Raw genomic sequence first — 19223 nt, forward strand, 5'->3', positions numbered from 1 at the left:
GGCCTCCAGTAACACTGTGAGGAACCTTGGAGTCATTTTTGACCAGGATATGTCCTTCAACGCACATATTAAACAAATATGTAAGACTGCTTTCTTCCATTTGTGCAACATCTCTAAAGTTAGAAATATCCTGTCTCAGAGAGACACTGAAAAACTAGTTCATGCATTTATTACTTCCAGGCTGGATGACTGTAATTCATTATTATCAGGATGTCCAAAAAACTCACTGAAAAGCCTTCAGCTAATCCAAAATGCTGCAGCAAGAGTACTGACAGGGACTAGAAAGAGAGAGCATATTTCTCCTGTTTTGGCTTCCCTTCATTGGCTTCCTGTTAAATCCAGAATTGAATTCAAAATCCTGCTGCTCACATACAGTGGGGCAAAAAAGTATTTAGTCAGCCACCGATTGTGCAAGTTCCCCCACCTAAAATGATGACAGAGGTCAGTAATTTGCACCAGAGGTACACTCCAACTGTGAGAGACAGAATGTGAAAAAAAAATCCATGAATTCACATGGTAGGATTTGTAAAGAATTTATTCGTAAATTAGGGTGGAAAATAAGTATTTGGTCACCTCAAACATGGAAAATCTCTGGCTCTCACAGACCTGTAACGTCTTCTGTAAGAAGCTTTTCTGTCCCCCACTCGTTACCTGTACGAATGGCACCTGTTTGAACTCATCATCTGTATAAAAGACACCTGTCCACAGCCTCAAACAATCAGACTCCAAACTCCGCCATGGCCAAGACCAAAGAGCTTTCGAAGGACACCAGGAAAAGTATTGTAGACCTGCACCAGACTGGGAAGAGTGAATCTACAATAGGCAAGCAGCTTGGTGTGAAAAAAATCAACTGTGGGAGCAATCATCAGAAAATGGAAGACATACAAGACCACTGATAATCTCCCTCGATCTGGGGCTCCACGCAAGATCTCATCCCGTGGGGTCACAATGATCATGAGAACGGTGAGCAAAGATCCCAGAACCACACGGGGGGACCTGGTGAATGACCTGCAGAGAGCTGGGACCAAAGTAACAAAGGTCACCATCAGTAACACACTAAAACGGCAGGGAATCAAATCCCGCAGTGCCAGGCGTGTTCCGCTGCTGAAGCCAGTGCATGTCCAGGCCCGTCTGAAGTTTGCCAGAGAGCACATGGATGATACAGCAGAGGATTGGGAGAATGTCATGTGGTCAGATGAAACCAAAGTAGAACTTTTTGGTATAAACTCAACTCGTCGTGTTTGGAGGACGAAGAATACTGAGTTGCATCCCAAGAACACCATACCTACTGTGAAGCATGGGGGTGGAAACATCATGCTATGGGGCTCTTTTTCTGCCAAGGGGACAGGACGACTGATCCGTGTTAAGGACAGAATGAATGGGGCCATGTATCGTGAGATTTTGAGCCAAAACCTCCTTCCATCAGTGAGAACTTTGAAGATGAAACGAGGCTGGGTCTTCCAACATGACAATGATCCAAAACACACCGCCCGGGCAACAAAGGAGTGGCTCCGTAAGAAGCATTTGAAAGTCCTGGAGTGGCCTAGCCAGTCTCCAGACCTCAACCCCATAGAAAATCTGTGGCGGGAGTTGAAAGTCCGTGTTGCTCGGCGACAGCCCCAAAACATCACTGCTCTCGAGAAGATCTGCATGGAGGAATGGGCCAAAATACCAGCTACTGTGTGTGCAAACCTGGTAAAGACCTATAGTAAACGTTTGACCTCTGTTATTGCCAACAAAGGTTATGTTACAAAGTATTGAGTTGTATTTTTGTTATTGACCAAATACTTATTTTCCACCCTGATTTACGAATAAATTCTTTACAAATCCTACCATGTGAATTCATGGATTCTTTTTTCACATTCTGTCTCTCACAGTTGACGTGTACCTCTGGTGCAAATTACTGACCTCTGTCATCATTTTAGGTGGGGGAACTTGCACAATCGGTGGCTGACTAAATACTTTTTTGCCCCACTGTAAAAGGTAATCAGGCCCCATCTTATCTTAATGACCTTGTAGTACCATATCACCCTATTAGAGCACTTCGCTCTCGCTCTGCAGGCCTACTTGTTGTTCCTAGAGTATTTAAAAGTAGAATGGGAGGCAGAGCCTTCAGTTTTCAGGCCCCTCTTCTGTGGAACCAGCTTCCAGTTTGGATTCGGGGGACAGACACTATCTCTACTTTTAAGATTAGGCTTAAAACTTTCCTTTTTGCTAAAGCATATAGTTAGGGCTGGACCAGGTGACCCTGAATCCTCCCTTAGTTATGCTGCAATAGATCTAGGCTGCCGGGGAGTCCCATGATGCATTGAGTTTTTCCTTTCCAGTCACCTTTCTCACTCACTATGTATTAATAGACCTCTCTGCATTGAATCATATCTGTTATTAACCTCTGTCTCTCTTCCACAGCATGTCTTTCATCCTGTTTTCCTTCTCTCACCCCAACCGGTCGCAGCAGATGGCCCCGCCCCTCCCTGAGCCTGGTTCTACCGGAGGTTTCTTCCTGTTAAAAGGGAGTTTTTCCTTCCCACTGTCACCAAAGTGCTGCTCATAGGGGGTCATATGATTGTTGGGTTTTTCTCTGTATCTATGAAGCGCCTTGAGCGACTTTTGTTGTGATTTGGCGCTATATAAATAAAATTGAATTGAATTTCAGATTCTGCTTCTTACTTCAAAGTCTCTCTGTAAAGTCACACCTCCATATCTGATCTTCTGCACATCACCACTCTGAGGCTACATCCACACTAGCCCAGATAGATTTGAAAACTGTGTTTTCGTTTGAAAACGCTCCATGTCCACACTAGCTTTTTCAGTCGTTTTCACAGAGTTGCCCGTCCACATTGAAACGGCCGAAAACGCTTACTTCCAGTCGTGCACATGAGCAAAAGCGAGTGAGAATTAAAGAATTTGAAGAAAAGCTATCTGGAGCATGTACAAACTGATCTTAATCTTTTTTAGGGCTGTCAAAATTGAGAGCAATCAAAACAACTGCTGTATAATGCACTCCGCTATCTTTGTTTAATTGGTCACATGACTGCATCACATGACTAAAATGCGTCATTGTTTCAGAAAGTCTCCGTTTTCGAGTGACCACACTGGGATGGGACAGCTCTGTTTTTGAAATGTATATGTTTTCAAGAGCGTTTTCAACGCTGTCTCAGTGTGGACAGGAGGCCAAAACGGAGAGAAAACAATGCGTTTTCAAACGAAAATGTATTAGTGTGGACGTAGCCTGAGATCTTCCTCCTCTGCTGCTGTTATTTTCCCATCTGCTCACATTACCCTCCAGTGCTTTCAGCTGAGCGTCCAATTGATTTTCTGCCACTCCACATTCACAACATTAGTTCTCTCCCTGTATTTAAAGTAGCCTTAAAATATATATTTTTAAACTTTTCAGATTCATTTTATGCAGTATTCACTATGTTGTCTTTCTAGTGTTATTTTAACCACACTGGTTTTTTGTCATTTAATTGCTTGTAAGGTTTACTCGTCTTGAAAGGTGCTCATAAATAAAATGTATTTCTATTTTATTTTATCATTTTTGCTTTCCTAGCTGCCAAAGCATATAGTTTCCTCTTTTTTACATATTGGGAGGTACTTCATATTTGCCTGGCCCCAAATCTAAATTCTAAAAAAACAAAAATTCTGAAAAAACAAAAAATTATTTATATTATTATTCCTGTGGGGGAGGAGGAATAACTAAACATCTCAAATACTCGCATGCAGTTTAATAGAGGCACAAATCTGACCACAACATTCTGTTCAAAGAAAAGCTCGCTCTACCTTCTGAGCCAGAACCCAGCATGGAGATGACTGAACAGACTAGATGTAAAGTAGTTGTTGTACATGTACCCACCATAAATATGGAGTCCAGGTGTGTTTGATGCTGCTGGGCAGACTGACCACTGGGAACCTCTGACCTCTGCTGGTCCACTCTGTGGAGGAATCATATCAGAATAATACAACAAAACATTAAAACCTAAAATGCAACCCTGCTTGTCCTCTTCATTTAAAAAACAAAACAAAAACACTTGATAATGAATGGAGTTCTGATGAACCTTGTTAGATGGACCTTGATTTATTTGTTTATTTATTTTTATTTCTTCTTTTTCTTTTTCTTTTTTACTCTGCCTCTCCTTGGGTCAACTTTGGATCTGATGGAGATATTTCAAACAGTAACAAGTCTCTGTTGTTTGTCATCCAGGCTTTCTGGTTGTAAATGTCTGGATGTGTTCATCAGTTGTAACACTTTCACAGCAGGGTTATTGTATGAGGTAGAGACATCCAGGCGCCGAATCAAAGGGAGGTGATACAGGGCTCTAGACTAACTTTTTGCCACAGTTGCAGTGGTGCACCCGACCTTTTTTCTTAGGCGCACCACTGCACAAAATTTAGGTGCACCCAAATTTTTCAATTGCATCGCTAAACACCGCAGCTTTACATGTTCACTTTTTATACAGACAATATTGATTTGTAAATGATTAACTAACAATCTTGTCAACACAAAGTTCTTTATTTGGAGCACAGTTCTACAAGAAAGATAAGTTACCGTACTTTTCGGACCATGAGGCACACCAGATTATAAGGCGATTAAGAGAAACAGAGTTGCTGAGACTTTTCTTTTTATTTACTCAAACAGCTGATTGCAACGTAGGATTTAGTTTTTTTGTTGCACCATTGAGATATTAGGTCGCATTTGTGACCAAACTGGTCGTAATATAGAGCCCTGTGATGGGTGGTTGTAATTCTCCTGAAGGGAGAAGGAGATCAAGGATGAGCTGAACTGAAGGTAGTCACGTGATGTATTAAGGAATTTTCTTTGACTTTGGACAAGACATATTTTTTTTTTTTTTTTTTTTCCCCCGTTTGGATCTATAGCCATCAGAATTGTTGTCTTAAGGCCAAGAAAGATGCCAAGCGGATTTATTTTACCAAGTGGATCATCATGGCCTTGCCATATTGGTCCATTTGATTGACCTTTATTATAATTATGAATTTATTTTATTTTCAGTTGCTACAAACGGGACAGACATGACTGTGGGATAGGACAGGGAGAAAGAATGAAAGAAAGAGAGGGAGAGAAAGAAAACCAAAGGGGAGAAGAGACGGTGAGAAGGGGGGAAGAGAGAAAAAAAAACAAACAAACAAAAAAAACAAAACACCTGGATCACCTGTATGGAAAAAAAAGAAAAGAAGAGAAAGCAAACAACAAAGTGCAACATAATAAGAAAAAAAAAGCACCATCACAATAAACTAGCTAGCAGTAGATATCAATAGTTACTAAATAATAAACGATATTGTGCAGCACGCAAGATAGACAGCGCACAATGTGCTTTGAGGCAGCAGCCAAGAAAGCTGTAGTCCACGTCTGTGAATACCCATGTGTACACCTGTGTGCACACCTGTGTGGATCAGCATGCTTGCATTCCAAAGGTTTCTCCATGTAATGATCTGCTAGAGAGTGTGGGGAGCCACAGCCCTGTCCTCTATGGTATGAAGGAGGTATGGAGGAGATCAAAACTCCAGACATCCAGAGGCCCCCAGAACACAAGAGACCAAGGAAGACCCACAGAGGGGCAGCCGCGCCACTGTCCCAGTAAGAGCTGAGGAGAGTCCCAGATGAGGGCTCATTCAGCAGCCGCGGAGCAGAAGCCAGGGGGAGTTGCAGTGACGCGCCCGTGAGCTCCGCCGGCAGCCAGCTGTGCCTGAGTGACCGAGCCCCAGGCCGAGAGGCCGGGGGCACCCCACCTCCGAAGTGGCCCGAGCGAGCCCCAATAAGCGGCCGCCAAGGAGTGAGCCGGTGTGTACCCGGACGCCCACCCCCAGATACAAAGAACCACCAACGCACCGACACCTGAGGGAGTCCACCACCGGCAGGGGAAGTGGTGGTGGGGGGAGATAGGCCTCCAAACCTCGGAGGGCCTGAGATGTCCCCAGAGAGGTGGCGTCTGATACCCAACCTGACATATAGACACAGACATACAGGCACACACAGACACAAACATCCATTCCCACCCTCATGCTCTCATATGCACTCACTCCACACTCAACCAACGTGGAGACAGACATAAAGAGACGCTGTATACACGATCACACTCCCCAAGCGTACTCTACGAACCGGGTCTAGGTACCCTTGCCCCTGGAGGGGGGAACTGCACCCAGACCCAGGTGGTGTTACCCTTTTCCCTGCGGTGGGGAGAGGCAGATCGCTCCAACTCCGCAGCAGCAGGGAGGCCCCACACTCCAGACCGCAGTCGGACGGCCAACTCCTCCTAGCCCCCCCGCTCCAGCAGGCCGCAGAGAACGGGGGTGAGAGAAGACTCCAAACCTCCCTCCACCCGCTCATTGTAGTGTTGATGCATGTGTGTTCTAAGGTGCAATTAAAACCCAGGAGGGCATGGAGCTACCTGCCAGAGAGCAGCAGGTAAGCGCATAGTCCCTCCTGCTAGCCCTCAATGTCTACGTGTATTTAAAATTGAGAGGTGGGCAACGATGCCAGGGGTGAGGTGTACACCCTGATGGTAACTTGGACTCCGTGTATCGTGCCCACCCCCAAGATCCTATATGTATGTGTAATGAGAGTGTGAGTAATGTGAATGTCTAAGTTGTGGGATAAAATTGAGGCAGAGGCAGCCAGAAGGGGACAGAGGGGGGGGGTAGCCTCCTCTGCACCCTGGTGACATACCCCTACTCCAAGGCCCTGCATGTGTGGGTGGTTGTGGTGGAGCGGGAAGAGGGAGGCAGCTGGAGATGGGGAGGGAAGGAAGGGAGGGGCAGGTGACGATAGACGCCCAGGCTGAGATCTTCCTCCACCTCTCCTGTATTTCCCCCTCCTGCAGAGAGTTCCTGAGGAGAGGAAAGCTCCTGCAAGGTGTGACAATCTCCCCCACCAGTTGAAGAGCCCCCAGGTGGCTCGACACACCGGCGGCACCATGTGCCAGGGATGGGCCCCCATGCACCCACCCACCCACAACCCCGGCAACACACAAACCAGGACCCAAGACCCCGAGGCCTGACCAGGGCCCCAGCCCAGAGACGGAGCGCCCCCAGAACCTCACGCCCATCCCGGACCCACCCAGGGGCAGACAGGCTACCAGGTCAGTAACCCACGTCCGTCAGCACAGACCCTCCCCTAGCCCCGCTGCACGCAGCCACGAGGAAACAGTCAGAAAAGAGCCCCTAAGCGGACATGACCGCTACCCCGGATTTAGCCCCCCAAGGAAGATGCCTCCGGGGAACCCCCCGACGCCCTAGGCCTGTCCCTACCCCCACACCAATCACAACAGTGAAGGCGGGACCAAACTATGACCCCCCCCCCCACCCCCACTAGGTGATGGAGCTGATCAAAGGAGCCCACACTGCAAAAAATGATTTTCAAGAAAGTAAAAAAAACCTTGTTTATGGACATTTTTTCTTATTTTTTGCCTAAAAAGAAAATATATTCTTAACAAGCAAGTTTTGGACAAGAAAATAAAGCTTATTCTAGGAAAATATGTCTAACTTTTCCTTAAAAGGATATTTCAGCTCATCTTGAGCTTTATTTACCAGTTACAAGGCATGACAATGGTTTGGTTGAATTTCCAGAATAAAAATAAGATTATTTTTCTCATTTCAAGAGTAAGGGCATTTAAACAGCTGCTCAGTTTAAGAAATGTATTTATTGACACTAAAGTTTAATATAATTGCTGTCAAGTTTGACACAATATGCAGTATATGAACAAAGGCAGGAACTAAAAGCACATGGTAAACATGAAATACAGGCCCATTTGAAAAACAGAAACAGCACAACTCATTCACTTTAGGCCATGTCAAACAGAATAATAGATCAGCATCAGTATATCTATACTATGGCAATGCTAAAATCGCATTCAACTGTCAGAATTTATAGGAAAACAACAACTTCATTTTAAAAATTGTCACAAAACTGTCCAAAACAATAACCTGAAAATACAGTTCATGCATGTAAAGCAGTGTACCTTTTATAAAACATATGTTGAGCTCACGTGTAGTCCAATTACATCACCCAGGTAATATTTCATGACCGCACATGTCATATCTTTGTGTGTGAAACTGTAATATGGAATGGAATCTCATATCATATCATTGTTGGCTGGCTTTCCACCACTGAATCAGTCCTGTATGCCCACATGTTACTCAGATTTCTGTTCACTGCTGATGAGGGTTCCCTCCTAGAACTGCAATTGAGATTGGTTGATTAATTGACTAGTTGCGGATAAGGAAATTAAATACAAGGTACACTGATAATTTCTAAAAAATTTTAATGTCAGAAATATACTGCATTTTATAATTTACTCTAAAATATGCATGTTTTCAAGCTGAGTTTAATAAATGGATATTCATTTAATGCTCATTGCTATTTGGCAGCTTAACTGTAGTTTAAAAGCCTTGGAAAATCCTCAAAAACCTAAAATGGGAAAGCTAAACTAAAGAACACAGGAAACATGGAAAATGTTGCAAAAACCTTACAACCTTGAACAAGGAACATAAGACATGAAAACATCAGGGAGGGAACACAGATGATAACACAAGAGAGAATACAGACGATCCGACAAAGAACACACTAAATATACACACACAAAAGGAAACGAGGAATTGGCAGACAGGCACGAAACACAGCTGACACTAATCAGATGAGAAGAGACCAGGAGGAAGCAAAACAGAATACACCGATGCAGGGCAGGGACTATCAAAGTAAAACAGGAATAAACACGAATATCGAACCAGGGACAATACACTGAAGACAAGGGAGGTACAGAGAACACCTAAACACTGGAAATAATTAACAAATAACTAGGAAACTAACTGACACAATGAATATTAATAAACACAAACAACCAAGGAGACTGCGGACCATGACAATCGGTTTATTTAAAACAAAAGTTTAAAAAAATACAAAATGTTGTTTTCTCTAGTAGAAGAAATTAAACACTATCAGAATATTCTTTATAAATAGATAGCATTGTTGTGGATTATAAGGAATAAGCATTAACATATCTACTGTTAAGCTGTAAAAACAAGTAGACATCTAACATGAATATTTTATATGATTATTTTCAAAGATATTAAAGTATATAGTCAGTCTCACCTTACAGATTTTTGTGTCCTAATCGATCCGCTGCATCGTCCATTGGCAAGGTGGTCGGAGTGTGTTCGAAGAATGTGATACCAAAATTAGCTGTAAACACGATATTCTTTGACACATCCATCTATGCCACAATCTTCACGGAAATCTGGACTATGGCTATGTGCAGAATTAATATGACTCAGTAGGGATTTGAGGGTCAGACCCACAAAAACGATGTAGATAACACAGCGCCAAATCATTTTGTTTTACTGGTCTGTGAACTACTTTTCCCATAAAGTCAAGATAACCAGGATTATTCCATTATGGGGTAGGAATGGCTATCCTAATTCAGTGCCTTATAACAGCTGTAGTAAGTAACAGCACCCACACGTCAGTATTTACAGAACATAATCTAACTAAATAGTCAAATATTTAAATATATATCATTTTATAGGTATAAAAGAGCGAACTAAACCATTTCCGTACACAACCCCATACTCCTGAGTTGGTACAGCCCACCTTCCCGCCTCTAGCTCCGTGCCTAAGCGGTTGGATTGCAGGATTTTGGGGTCTGGGTGTAGATGCCATACAGTTGGTACAGTGTGAAGAAATTAAGGCACGCTATGGAAAAACTGGACGAAATAACAATTGCCAACCTGAAAGGTATGTGACTGTTTTGTTTTTTCTATGTTTTGTGTTCTGGTATGTTGCATGTTAAGTCGCTAGCATGGCAGGCTATACCCGGTTGTTAGCTTAGCTTAGCTGTGCGGTTAGCTTAGTTGCATTAGCATTTTTAAATATGCTAGTGCAGAAAGTTATGAAAGAATTCATGTCCAGTTATTAGTTTCAGTGTCTGTGAATTTATTCAACAAGTGTGCAAAGTGCCATAAGTTAATGCCAGTTTTACAGAAATTGTGGGAGTTTCAAATTTCTATTAGTGAAGTTATTTCATTATATACTTTAGCCCAGGAAGCAAAAAAAAAAATACATTTATATGTATACATGCATTTAATTGATGTATCACAAATATATTACTTTTACCAGTCAATAGGAGGAAGGTAATTTAGAACCTGTGGAGCAGTGAGGAGGGAGAATAATGGAATAGAGTCATGGTTTTAAATGGTAAATATTAAATTATGTTTCCTATGTATCCTGTCTGTTACCCAAGCAAAGCTGTCAGCTGGCTTGCACATGAGGATAATGCAATGTAGTGATAATTGGAAACTCCTATTGCAGAAGCAAATGTTGGAGAAGACCTGCTCTCATCACTTTCACGAGATGACATCAAAGATCTGTTTCCTGGTCCTGAACATTGCCTCAGGCGTCAGGCTCTATGGCTTGCAGTGCACAAATGTGAAGAAGTAAGTTCTGTCCTATCGCTGTGTGACAAAACTGAGAACACACCAGCTTGTTTTATGCAGTTTCAAATAATTCCACCAATACTCACTTAACAGATAGACAGTAGAATCTTCTTTAGTTTTGATTTAAATCAAGTGGCCTACACATTTATTAAATATACATATTTTTTATTGTTCAACACTTTACTGATATTTTGTTGTACTATCTTTCATATTTAGAGACCTAAAGTTCTTGTGCAATTTTATGTGAAATTAGCCCTATGTACACTGTATTTTAGAACAAGACTGCTGCTGAAAAAACGCTAACAACTACTGGAGATGGTGACTTCTTCAGAGAGGAACCCAGCACTTACCTCCATCCAAAAACTTTGGATGGAGGTAATGCTACAGTATCTTGATTTGTCTACATTTATGCTTTGCAGATTACATTATTTGCAATGTTTAATGGTGTTGCCCTGTCTTATTTTTCTTTTTTCAAACCAGTGGAACATGCAGCAGCTGTGTTCAGAGCCCTTCCCATGCTTTTCCCTTCCAGCACAGTACCACCTAAGAAGCTGGGCATCTGTAGTGAGGCTTTTTTCCATGTCCTAAAGGTAAGGCTGCAATATTCTATGTGTATATATTGTTGAATTTTGCAGTTACTCATGTTTTCATTTTATATATTTTACTGTGGAGTCAGTCAAATATTCTTAAAGTTCAGATCCCCATAACATGTTGATGTTAATAAAACCTACAAAAAAAGTTGATCTATTTTAAACTGTAATGCAACTCAAAAATTGTGTTTCTTACAGTCTTGTTCTAATACTCTTTTTTTCTGTCATGTAGACTTCAGAAGACCCTGAAGGCTACCTGCGTCAGCGACCCCTGGCTTGTCCAGTTCTTCTTGTCTCTGAAGGCAACTGCATGATAGCTGTTGGAACCACACCGGTGAGCACTTTTGACCGGAAGGATCTTAATGAGGGACTGCTCTATCTGATGGCATATTACTATGCCCTCCACCTCACATATCCATAGTGCATTTCCACGCTGCTGTCTGTCTTGCAAACTGAAATACTCAAAGACTCCATCCATGACCGAGATTCAACCCCCTCTTACAAGAAGGCGCTTGGTGAGTGGAAGTCATTCATTGAGTGAGTCTCCCAGATGACAGACTCCATCTGCCTTGTTTATCAGACTCAGTGTTAGTCAGTGAGGTTGTTTTTTTTTCTATAGAAAAGTTGTTCAAATGTAAAACACATGTTTGTTTGTGTGGTCGTTAAACTTGTTCTTCTAAAATGTTATGTAATATAGGATTTGAAATAGTGATTGTTTTAAGCTTCAGCAAAATTTATTTTTGATACCAGCCATGAGTGTGTTATACTGTTATTATTCATTTTAAGAGTATCTGGAATATGCACTTCTTATATTGGCCATGTTACACAGTACCCTGCTGAAATGTATAATTTTAGGCATGATTCTCCTGGAACAGACCTCAGTGAGTTACTGACCCATTGCTGTGTCAATAAAAGCGCAAAATCTAAGAGTGCTTTTGCTGTCTTAATTTAAGATGAATTCCCTTATTTTTAGTAGCTTTTTGAAGAGATGGTGTCTTATTCTCAGGAATTTTTGCTGATTATTGTTCTCAGAGTCTAAACATAATTCTTATAGTTAGCTCAATCAAGAAAGAAACAATTCAGTTTTAAGAAAATTTGTCCTATAGTAAGGTGTTTTTTTTAATGTGAAAAATCTAAATTAAGGTGTAGAATCTTAAAGTAAGCAAATAATTCTTGAAAACAGCTTGTTCAAGAAAGCATAATACTCATTTTAGGTGCAGATTTTCTAAATATCAAAGTGTCTTTTACTTATAATAAGTCACATTTTCTTCAAATAAGCATACATTTTAGACAATTTTGTCTAGTTAAAAGGCATATGGCAGTTAGATTAATTTGCTAGTTTTAAGAATTCTAGTCAAGCAACTTTTGCTTACCCCATTGGCAGATTTTTTTGCTCAAAACAAGAAAAATTTGTCAGATTTAAGAATATTTGGCTTGTTTCAAGTATAGCTGTTTTTGCAGTGCAGAGCAATTGATCTGAAGTGGTGGCAGAGGCTGTATCAAGACTAATGTAATCTAATAGATAATTTCTATATTGGTTAGAATTAAGATTGTTTTTATTTTTCCAGTTCATGAGGACAGTTTTCTTGGCTATGCATAGGGCAGTGAAAACCATATGGGCTATATTCTTTTCTGAAGTGACATTATCTAAGCTGCCCAACAAACACACTAAGGGGGAAGTTGGAATGTTACATTTCAGACACTTTGATAAGTCTTCACATACCTCGCGCCAAAACGTCTGAACTGGTGGACAGAACCAAAGAGTGTAAATGTAATTGTCTGGTGTATTTGCCTTGACAGTGTGAGCAGTTGTTGGAAGATGTAAAGCCCATTTTGAACATCCGATGACCTGTATAGTGCACTCTATGTAGTATTTTGTATTGTATTAATTGCAGACTGGGATTTTTAATCAATTTAAAGGTTTTTAAGCATACCTGAGACCAGAAGTTTTGGTCTAAACTGACTGATAAAGACATATATAAGAGGACCTTTTTTTGAGACCATTGGTTGTGTGCCCCTAGTGATGTCTCTTCTGCAGCATTATAATAAACTCCAGTTCACAAGACGCTCATTGGGTTATTTAAAACTTCCACGACAATGTGTTCTCAAAGCCATTTTGAAGCTATGTAAGAGCACTCTTGGATCAAGTTTTGATGACTTAGCCAAGTAGACCTTTGGAATGGGGGTAAATGCAGAGAAAAGGAGCAGAAACAGTCAGACTGGCCCAGATGAGCGAGAGTGGCAGCTCTCTAAGTATGTTTAATCTTAGTCTAAACGTGATCTGCAGTATTACACTTTGTAACACAGTTCCATTGTTGATAAAAGTCGGAGCATAATTCCTAAACATGTTCCATTAAAGTTCCATGCTATGATGTGTGCTGTGTCACGATTGGACACATTTGACACAATTGCATAAATGGATGGAAGGAAGGATGGATTTGTGTGATAATTAAGTTTAAGGATGAGAAACATTTTAATGCTGGGGACTTCTTGACTAAACAAAATCCCTCTTCTTTGTTTTTTCTTTTTCCTTTGAGCAGTCCTGCTGATGTACACATTTGTAATCTTGTCCATTTTCATCACTTCCAGGGAAAATTTTTCAAAACTGCCACCTCTAGCTCTATAGCCTGTCTTTTTCTCTATGCCATGATATCCAAGCCATACATCATAGCAAGTGTCACTACCAGTTTGTAAACATTCCCTTCCACTTTTGCCGCTATGTTGCTACCACAAGTCACCCCGACACTCATTTCCACCCACTCCCTCCAGAACACTCTTTTCTAGTGCATTCCTTTGGATGGTTGACCCCTGGTCTTTCAGCTCATACATCTCTACTACACCTTGTCCTTGGAGCTTCACTTTTACACCTGTCTCAGTCTGATTTATTCAAATGTATTGTTTTTCCTAACTCTCATTCTTCTTCCCTCCACAGCATTGATTGGACAAAACAGACCTGTATCTCAGGAGTACCCAGCAGTATACTGTGGTGCAAAAAAGTATTCAGTCAGCCACCAATTGTGTAAGTTCTCTCACTTAAAAAAATGAGAGAGGCCTGTAATTTTCATCATAGGTATACCTCATATATGAGAGACAAAATAAGAAAAAAAATCCAGAAAATCACATTGTCTGATTTTTAAAGAATTTATTTGCAAAAAAGACTAACTCTGCTCTGCTTCACTTCAGCAGCATCAGGTAATGTTGGTGTTCTTCCATTTTTGATCTACTGCAGAATGTTTTTAAGGAAGTTATCTGCTATAAAAAGCCAGGCCAGGAAATATCCTTCATGTTTTTGTGTGTTTCATTCTCAGTTACTTTGACACAAAGGCATCTGCTGTGATGTTTACACCTCTGATGAAGTCTCACAAGTGTCAGTACTGATAAATGATCAGAATTATAATATTTCTGAGTAAAACTGAATCGAATTGGAACCTTGTGAATCGGAATTGAATCAGTGGGAACATTACTGATGGAGACTTCAGATGAGATGGCAGCCCACTTGGCAATTGGTAGAAAAGTATTCCTAACAAAATCATTATAATAAAATTAATGATGGGATAACTCTGGTCCTAGCTAAAACACCTAGCTAATAAGCTAGGTCTTGTCTGGTGGAGCAGACAAATACAGTATCTCCTAAAAATAAGTACATCCTTCACATTTATGTAAATATTTTATTATATCTTTCCATGGGAAAATATATAATAGTCTTTAATGTCTAAACCGCTGGCAACAAAAGTATATATTGGTCTCATCAGACCACAGGACATGGGTCAAGTGATTCATTTCCTCAGTTTCAGGGTGTTGGCAATGTTCTTATAACATAGAGCATCCTTATTTTGAGCAAATTCTTTTTTTTCAGATCCTTAGAGAGTTTGTTGCAATGAGGTTCCATGTTAAATTTCCAGTGACCAGTATCAGAGAGTGTGAGAGCAATAACGCCAAATCGAACACACCTGCTCCCTATTCACACTTGAGCCCTTGTAACACTAATAAGTCCCATGACACCAGGGAGGGAAAAAATAAATTGTTCCTCATTGAAATATATAAATAAAGTATTTAAAACAATGTGAGGGATGTACTCACTTATGACATACTGTAAATGTATATGAGTTGACCTTAAACACCTCCTTCAACATCCATTTTTTAAACTCTGACTGCTGTGTTCGTGGAAACACTCCAACACACACCGCTTCACATATGAACATAGAAATGTGTGTGAAAAAGGGCTGAGCTGACATTAAACATGATGAAGGATTTATTCACAAACACTAAGTCACAACAACATTTAGACACACATTACCTCTCTGCAGGGGGACAGCGCCCATCTTTAAACTCAATAAAAGCATCTTTTGAATCGTCACTCTTTAAGGACACAGAGCTGGGTGGAGGTCCAGGCTGGTTCCTGTGAATAATGATGGAGCAGTGATGTGAGTGCTGAGCTGTGACATGGAGAAGAGTCATGGACAGTTAGAGATGGTCATCTCACCTCTGAGCTTTGGTCTGGCTCTCTCTGGCTCTTTTAGAGGGAGGGACTTCCTCCTCTCTGTCCTCACACTGATCCATGCTGCTCAGCTCACACACACTTTCTACCTGCAGAGGAAACACAAATCATTCATGTGCACATCAGCTGAAATCCTCCTTTCCATCATGTGTGCTGTCCAAATATCAGCTGCTTCTTTCCTGCTTCATCTCAGTGTCAGCTGAATGCAGTCAGACAGCAGTGTGAGGCAGAGGAAACTGCCATCAGCTGCTCTGCTATCAGTCCACTAGATGGAGCCTGAAGCACACACGATGCATTCACTGACACACACTGATTCACTGTGACTGGAAGCTTCAGTCCATTAATATTCAGTCAGTTCAACATATGTGAACAACATTTTAAACATTTCAGCTGATCCATGATTCAAAGAGGGGAAAAACATTCTTGTCATGAACTGGAGGAAGGAGGCAGGAAACTTGGAGGCAGGATACGACCTGAATGTAGACTCAAAGGTGGGACATTAACTCAATAACACAGCTTTATTTGCTGAACTGAAAAAATAATACAAAACGAAACTGACAGAGAAACACAAGAAGAAGAACACAGCAATGAGGAACGAGGGAGAACACAACACAGGACAGAGCGAAACAGAGGGCTTAAATACACAACACAATGATGAAGGAACAGATAACGCACTGGGAACACAGCTGAGACCAATTAGACACAACGAGATCAGGGAACCAAAATGAAACACACTGAACAAAGAACGCAAGACATTCACAATACAATAGGAAACAAAGGAACACAACACTGACACGTGAGCTTGACAGAGGAGTGGAGGAAAGGCAGACGAGAGTGAGCGAGGGAAAGAGGGGACAAGAGAGACATGACAGGCTGAGGAAATATAGAATGGAGCATAAGGACTCACTGTTACGGCCCTGGGCCTTGGAGGGAGTGAGACTGCCTTGTTTTTGTTCATGCAAATCCAAGTGTGCTATGCCACTGGGGCTGTATCCCAATTCAGGGTCTGCAGCCTTAAAGTACGCAGCCTCAACGATCCTCAAGGGCCGCGTACTCAAAGACCGCTAAGGCCGGAAGTGCGAGGCTTGTGAAATGGGACGGTCTAGCCTCCGTTGCGCTACCCAGGTTGCCTAGCAACCATGATACTAACAGCTGGAAACGTGTCATACAGCTTTGTTTGACAGAAATGAAGGAGAAAATCTTTTGTTCATTTGTTTGTTTCTTTCTACATGAGCTTTGATCATTCTCTGTAAGATTAAGCTCAGCTATTGAACGGCGTATATTTAAAGTAAAGGCTTTAAAACCAACTTAGTACAAACGTCACTAATGTCACATAACTGTGCCGACATGTGGCCAACAGTAATGTTTAATGTTCTTCATTATTAAACATTTGCACATAAATAAGTGACATAATATTCAGTACTTATTTAAAGTTTACTCTTCGGCCGCCCCTCATCCCCCGTTTTTTTTTGACAAAATTATCCACACCCACCGCCGCGCTATGCATTCTGGGATATATTGGGCCACAAAGTCTACACTGCCACAGCCTTAAAATTCAGGGAAATGAAGGACGCATTTGAGGGCCGCATTTCGAGCAGCCTTTGAATTGGGACAGCCTTCGGCGCGCCGCTGTGACGTAATCGGCCTTGAAACGCGTACTTTAAGGCTGCAGACCCTGAACTGGGATACAGCCTACAAGTACACGAACGTAGCTCAGAGTGGCGGACACACTCGGCCTCGTTGGTCCAGCTGTGAGTCCGTTACCGTGAACTATGGAGCGGCAGATTTGTGCTGAACTAAGCTGCACACAGCTGATGTTAGCCAGGAAACATTACACACTGACTTTAATGGAGAGACCGGAAATACAAACACACACAGTTTGTTGTGTGAAGAAATCAAACATGAGCTGAACAAACAGTAAAGTTCCTAAAGACAAACTGTTAAAGGAGGAAACAAAGCAAACTTACAGTTTCTTCACACCAACAACAAGCTCCACTCCACGAAGTTCAGGAAGTGAAAGTAAACTTTGAGCAGGAAGGAAACACCCAAAGAGACGTTTGCGGACAATCAGGAGCATTGGAACACTGTGCTGCGTTCAGGTGCACCTCGGAAACTCCAAACCTCTGGCAGGCTGTGATTTATTTCTGCTGGTTTTCCTGTTTGAAGCACAAACATCCGTCATCACTTTGTTGTTGTTCTTCCTGCAGCGTTTAAATATTTCAGCACTGAACTGATGTTTCTTCAAAGCTCATTTCAACCTGTTGAAGTCATGAATGAAAGTGCAGACTGAGAGTGGATTATTGATGATGTTTAAGGTGTGTCATGTGACATGTTCAGTATTGTCACACATGTCTAGATTGTCCCTGATATCATAACTGCTCAAACACTGATGATGATATTTGAAGAATTATTCCTGATGGCAGCAAAGTTTGAATGGAGCTCTCTGTCTGTGCTGATTTGTCGCCCTCTGGAGGTCAAAGCACAAACTGCATGATGTCACTGTAACCACCACAGTGACAGGAAGTGTTTTTATGACTGAAACACTGAAATGATGCTAACGTCTGTCGTTAGGCTCACTGACAGCAGTGCTGATGTGTTCATGTCAAACACTGGATCAGGTCAGACTCCTTCATCCTTCTCCAGCGTGAGGCCGCCCTCAGACCCACGGGAGCTCTGACCTTTGACCTCCTGACCCTAACCATTTTAGTCTTGTTGCATCTTTAAATGCAAATCCATCCAAACTGTAGCCGAGCAAAAGAAGCTGGAAGTTGTTCTATGAATGATGTTCATACCAGAGTTTCTGTTTCCAGCTCAGACGTGTTAAACGCTGCTGCTGTGCTACATTTGTCATTTCCTGCTTTCACTTCCATCCATGTCAAAGCGCTGAAGTCATCTGATCACTTTAATGCAGTAAAACAGGAGCTGTAAGTCTGACATTTATTTACTGTCATTACAAACACACACAGCTGCATTAGCATCCAGACAAAGGGCTGAAAAGATGAAAATCAGCATTTGATTATTATTATTATTATTATTATTATGGATGCACCGATACCGGTATCTGCTATCGGCATTGATACCACGTTTTCTAAAGTACTCGTACTCGTTAAAAGTCCCCCGATACCAGGGACCGATACCACGGTCTGAGACCTGTCTATGTTTGAGTGGCATGTAAGGGGTTAATCACAGGCGCTGAGTGCCCGCCCCCAGGCCCTGAGTGCCCACCCCCAGGCTCCGGCTGCATCTCGAGACAAGTCAGCCATGTGGAACTATTTCAAAGTGAACGAAGACGCGAAAACAAAGGCAGACTGCAAATTGTGCTCAGCGAAATTGTCCAGAGGAGGCTCTAAAGGTAGTGCATTTAACACAAGTAATTTAATCAAGCACCTAAAATCCCAACACAACAACGAGTACAAAGAGTTCACCCACGCTTATTTACCCACGCTTATTAGCACAGAGGAGCATAGCTGATGCTATGGCAGTGGGTCGGAAAATAGATGGGCATTTTAAACATTCCGCATTAGCCTACTCCCGCCTCAAGGACATTCAGGGACAGCTCAACCAGCCAATAAAGAGACTGCAGCAGGACGTACAGACGCGCTGTAACAGCACGTATTACATGCTCCAGTCCGTCATTGAGCAAAAGCGAGTGCTGGGCATGTCCGAGCATGAACTCCCTGACTATCTCA

The 19223-nt window shown here is 41.9% G+C and overlaps 1 protein-coding gene across 1 annotated transcript in view; it reads right to left on the bottom strand.

Annotated features, from left to right (window-relative positions):
• The window catches only part of LOC146672843 (protein NLRC3-like), a 71570-nt gene extending 53800 nt beyond the window's left edge, over nt 1–17770 (bottom strand). The window contains exons 1-4 of the mRNA XM_085389651.1: nt 17502–17770; nt 15520–15623; nt 15334–15435; nt 3857–3935 (exon numbers count right to left, since the gene is read on the bottom strand). Coding sequence (XP_085245777.1) covers nt 3857–3935; nt 15334–15435; nt 15520–15596 — 258 coding nt within the window. The 5' untranslated portion in view covers nt 15597–15623; nt 17502–17770. The remainder of the gene's footprint in view (nt 1–3856; nt 3936–15333; nt 15436–15519; nt 15624–17501) is intronic.
• Nucleotides 17771–19223: the final 1453 nt, after the last annotated feature.

The sequence above is a fragment of the Rhamphochromis longiceps genome, linkage group LG3 (genome assembly GCF_057381845.1).
Source record: "Rhamphochromis longiceps isolate RC_006_pf linkage group LG3, R_longiceps_female_GT1.1, whole genome shotgun sequence".
Taxonomy (NCBI): Eukaryota; Metazoa; Chordata; class Actinopteri; order Cichliformes; family Cichlidae; genus Rhamphochromis; species Rhamphochromis longiceps.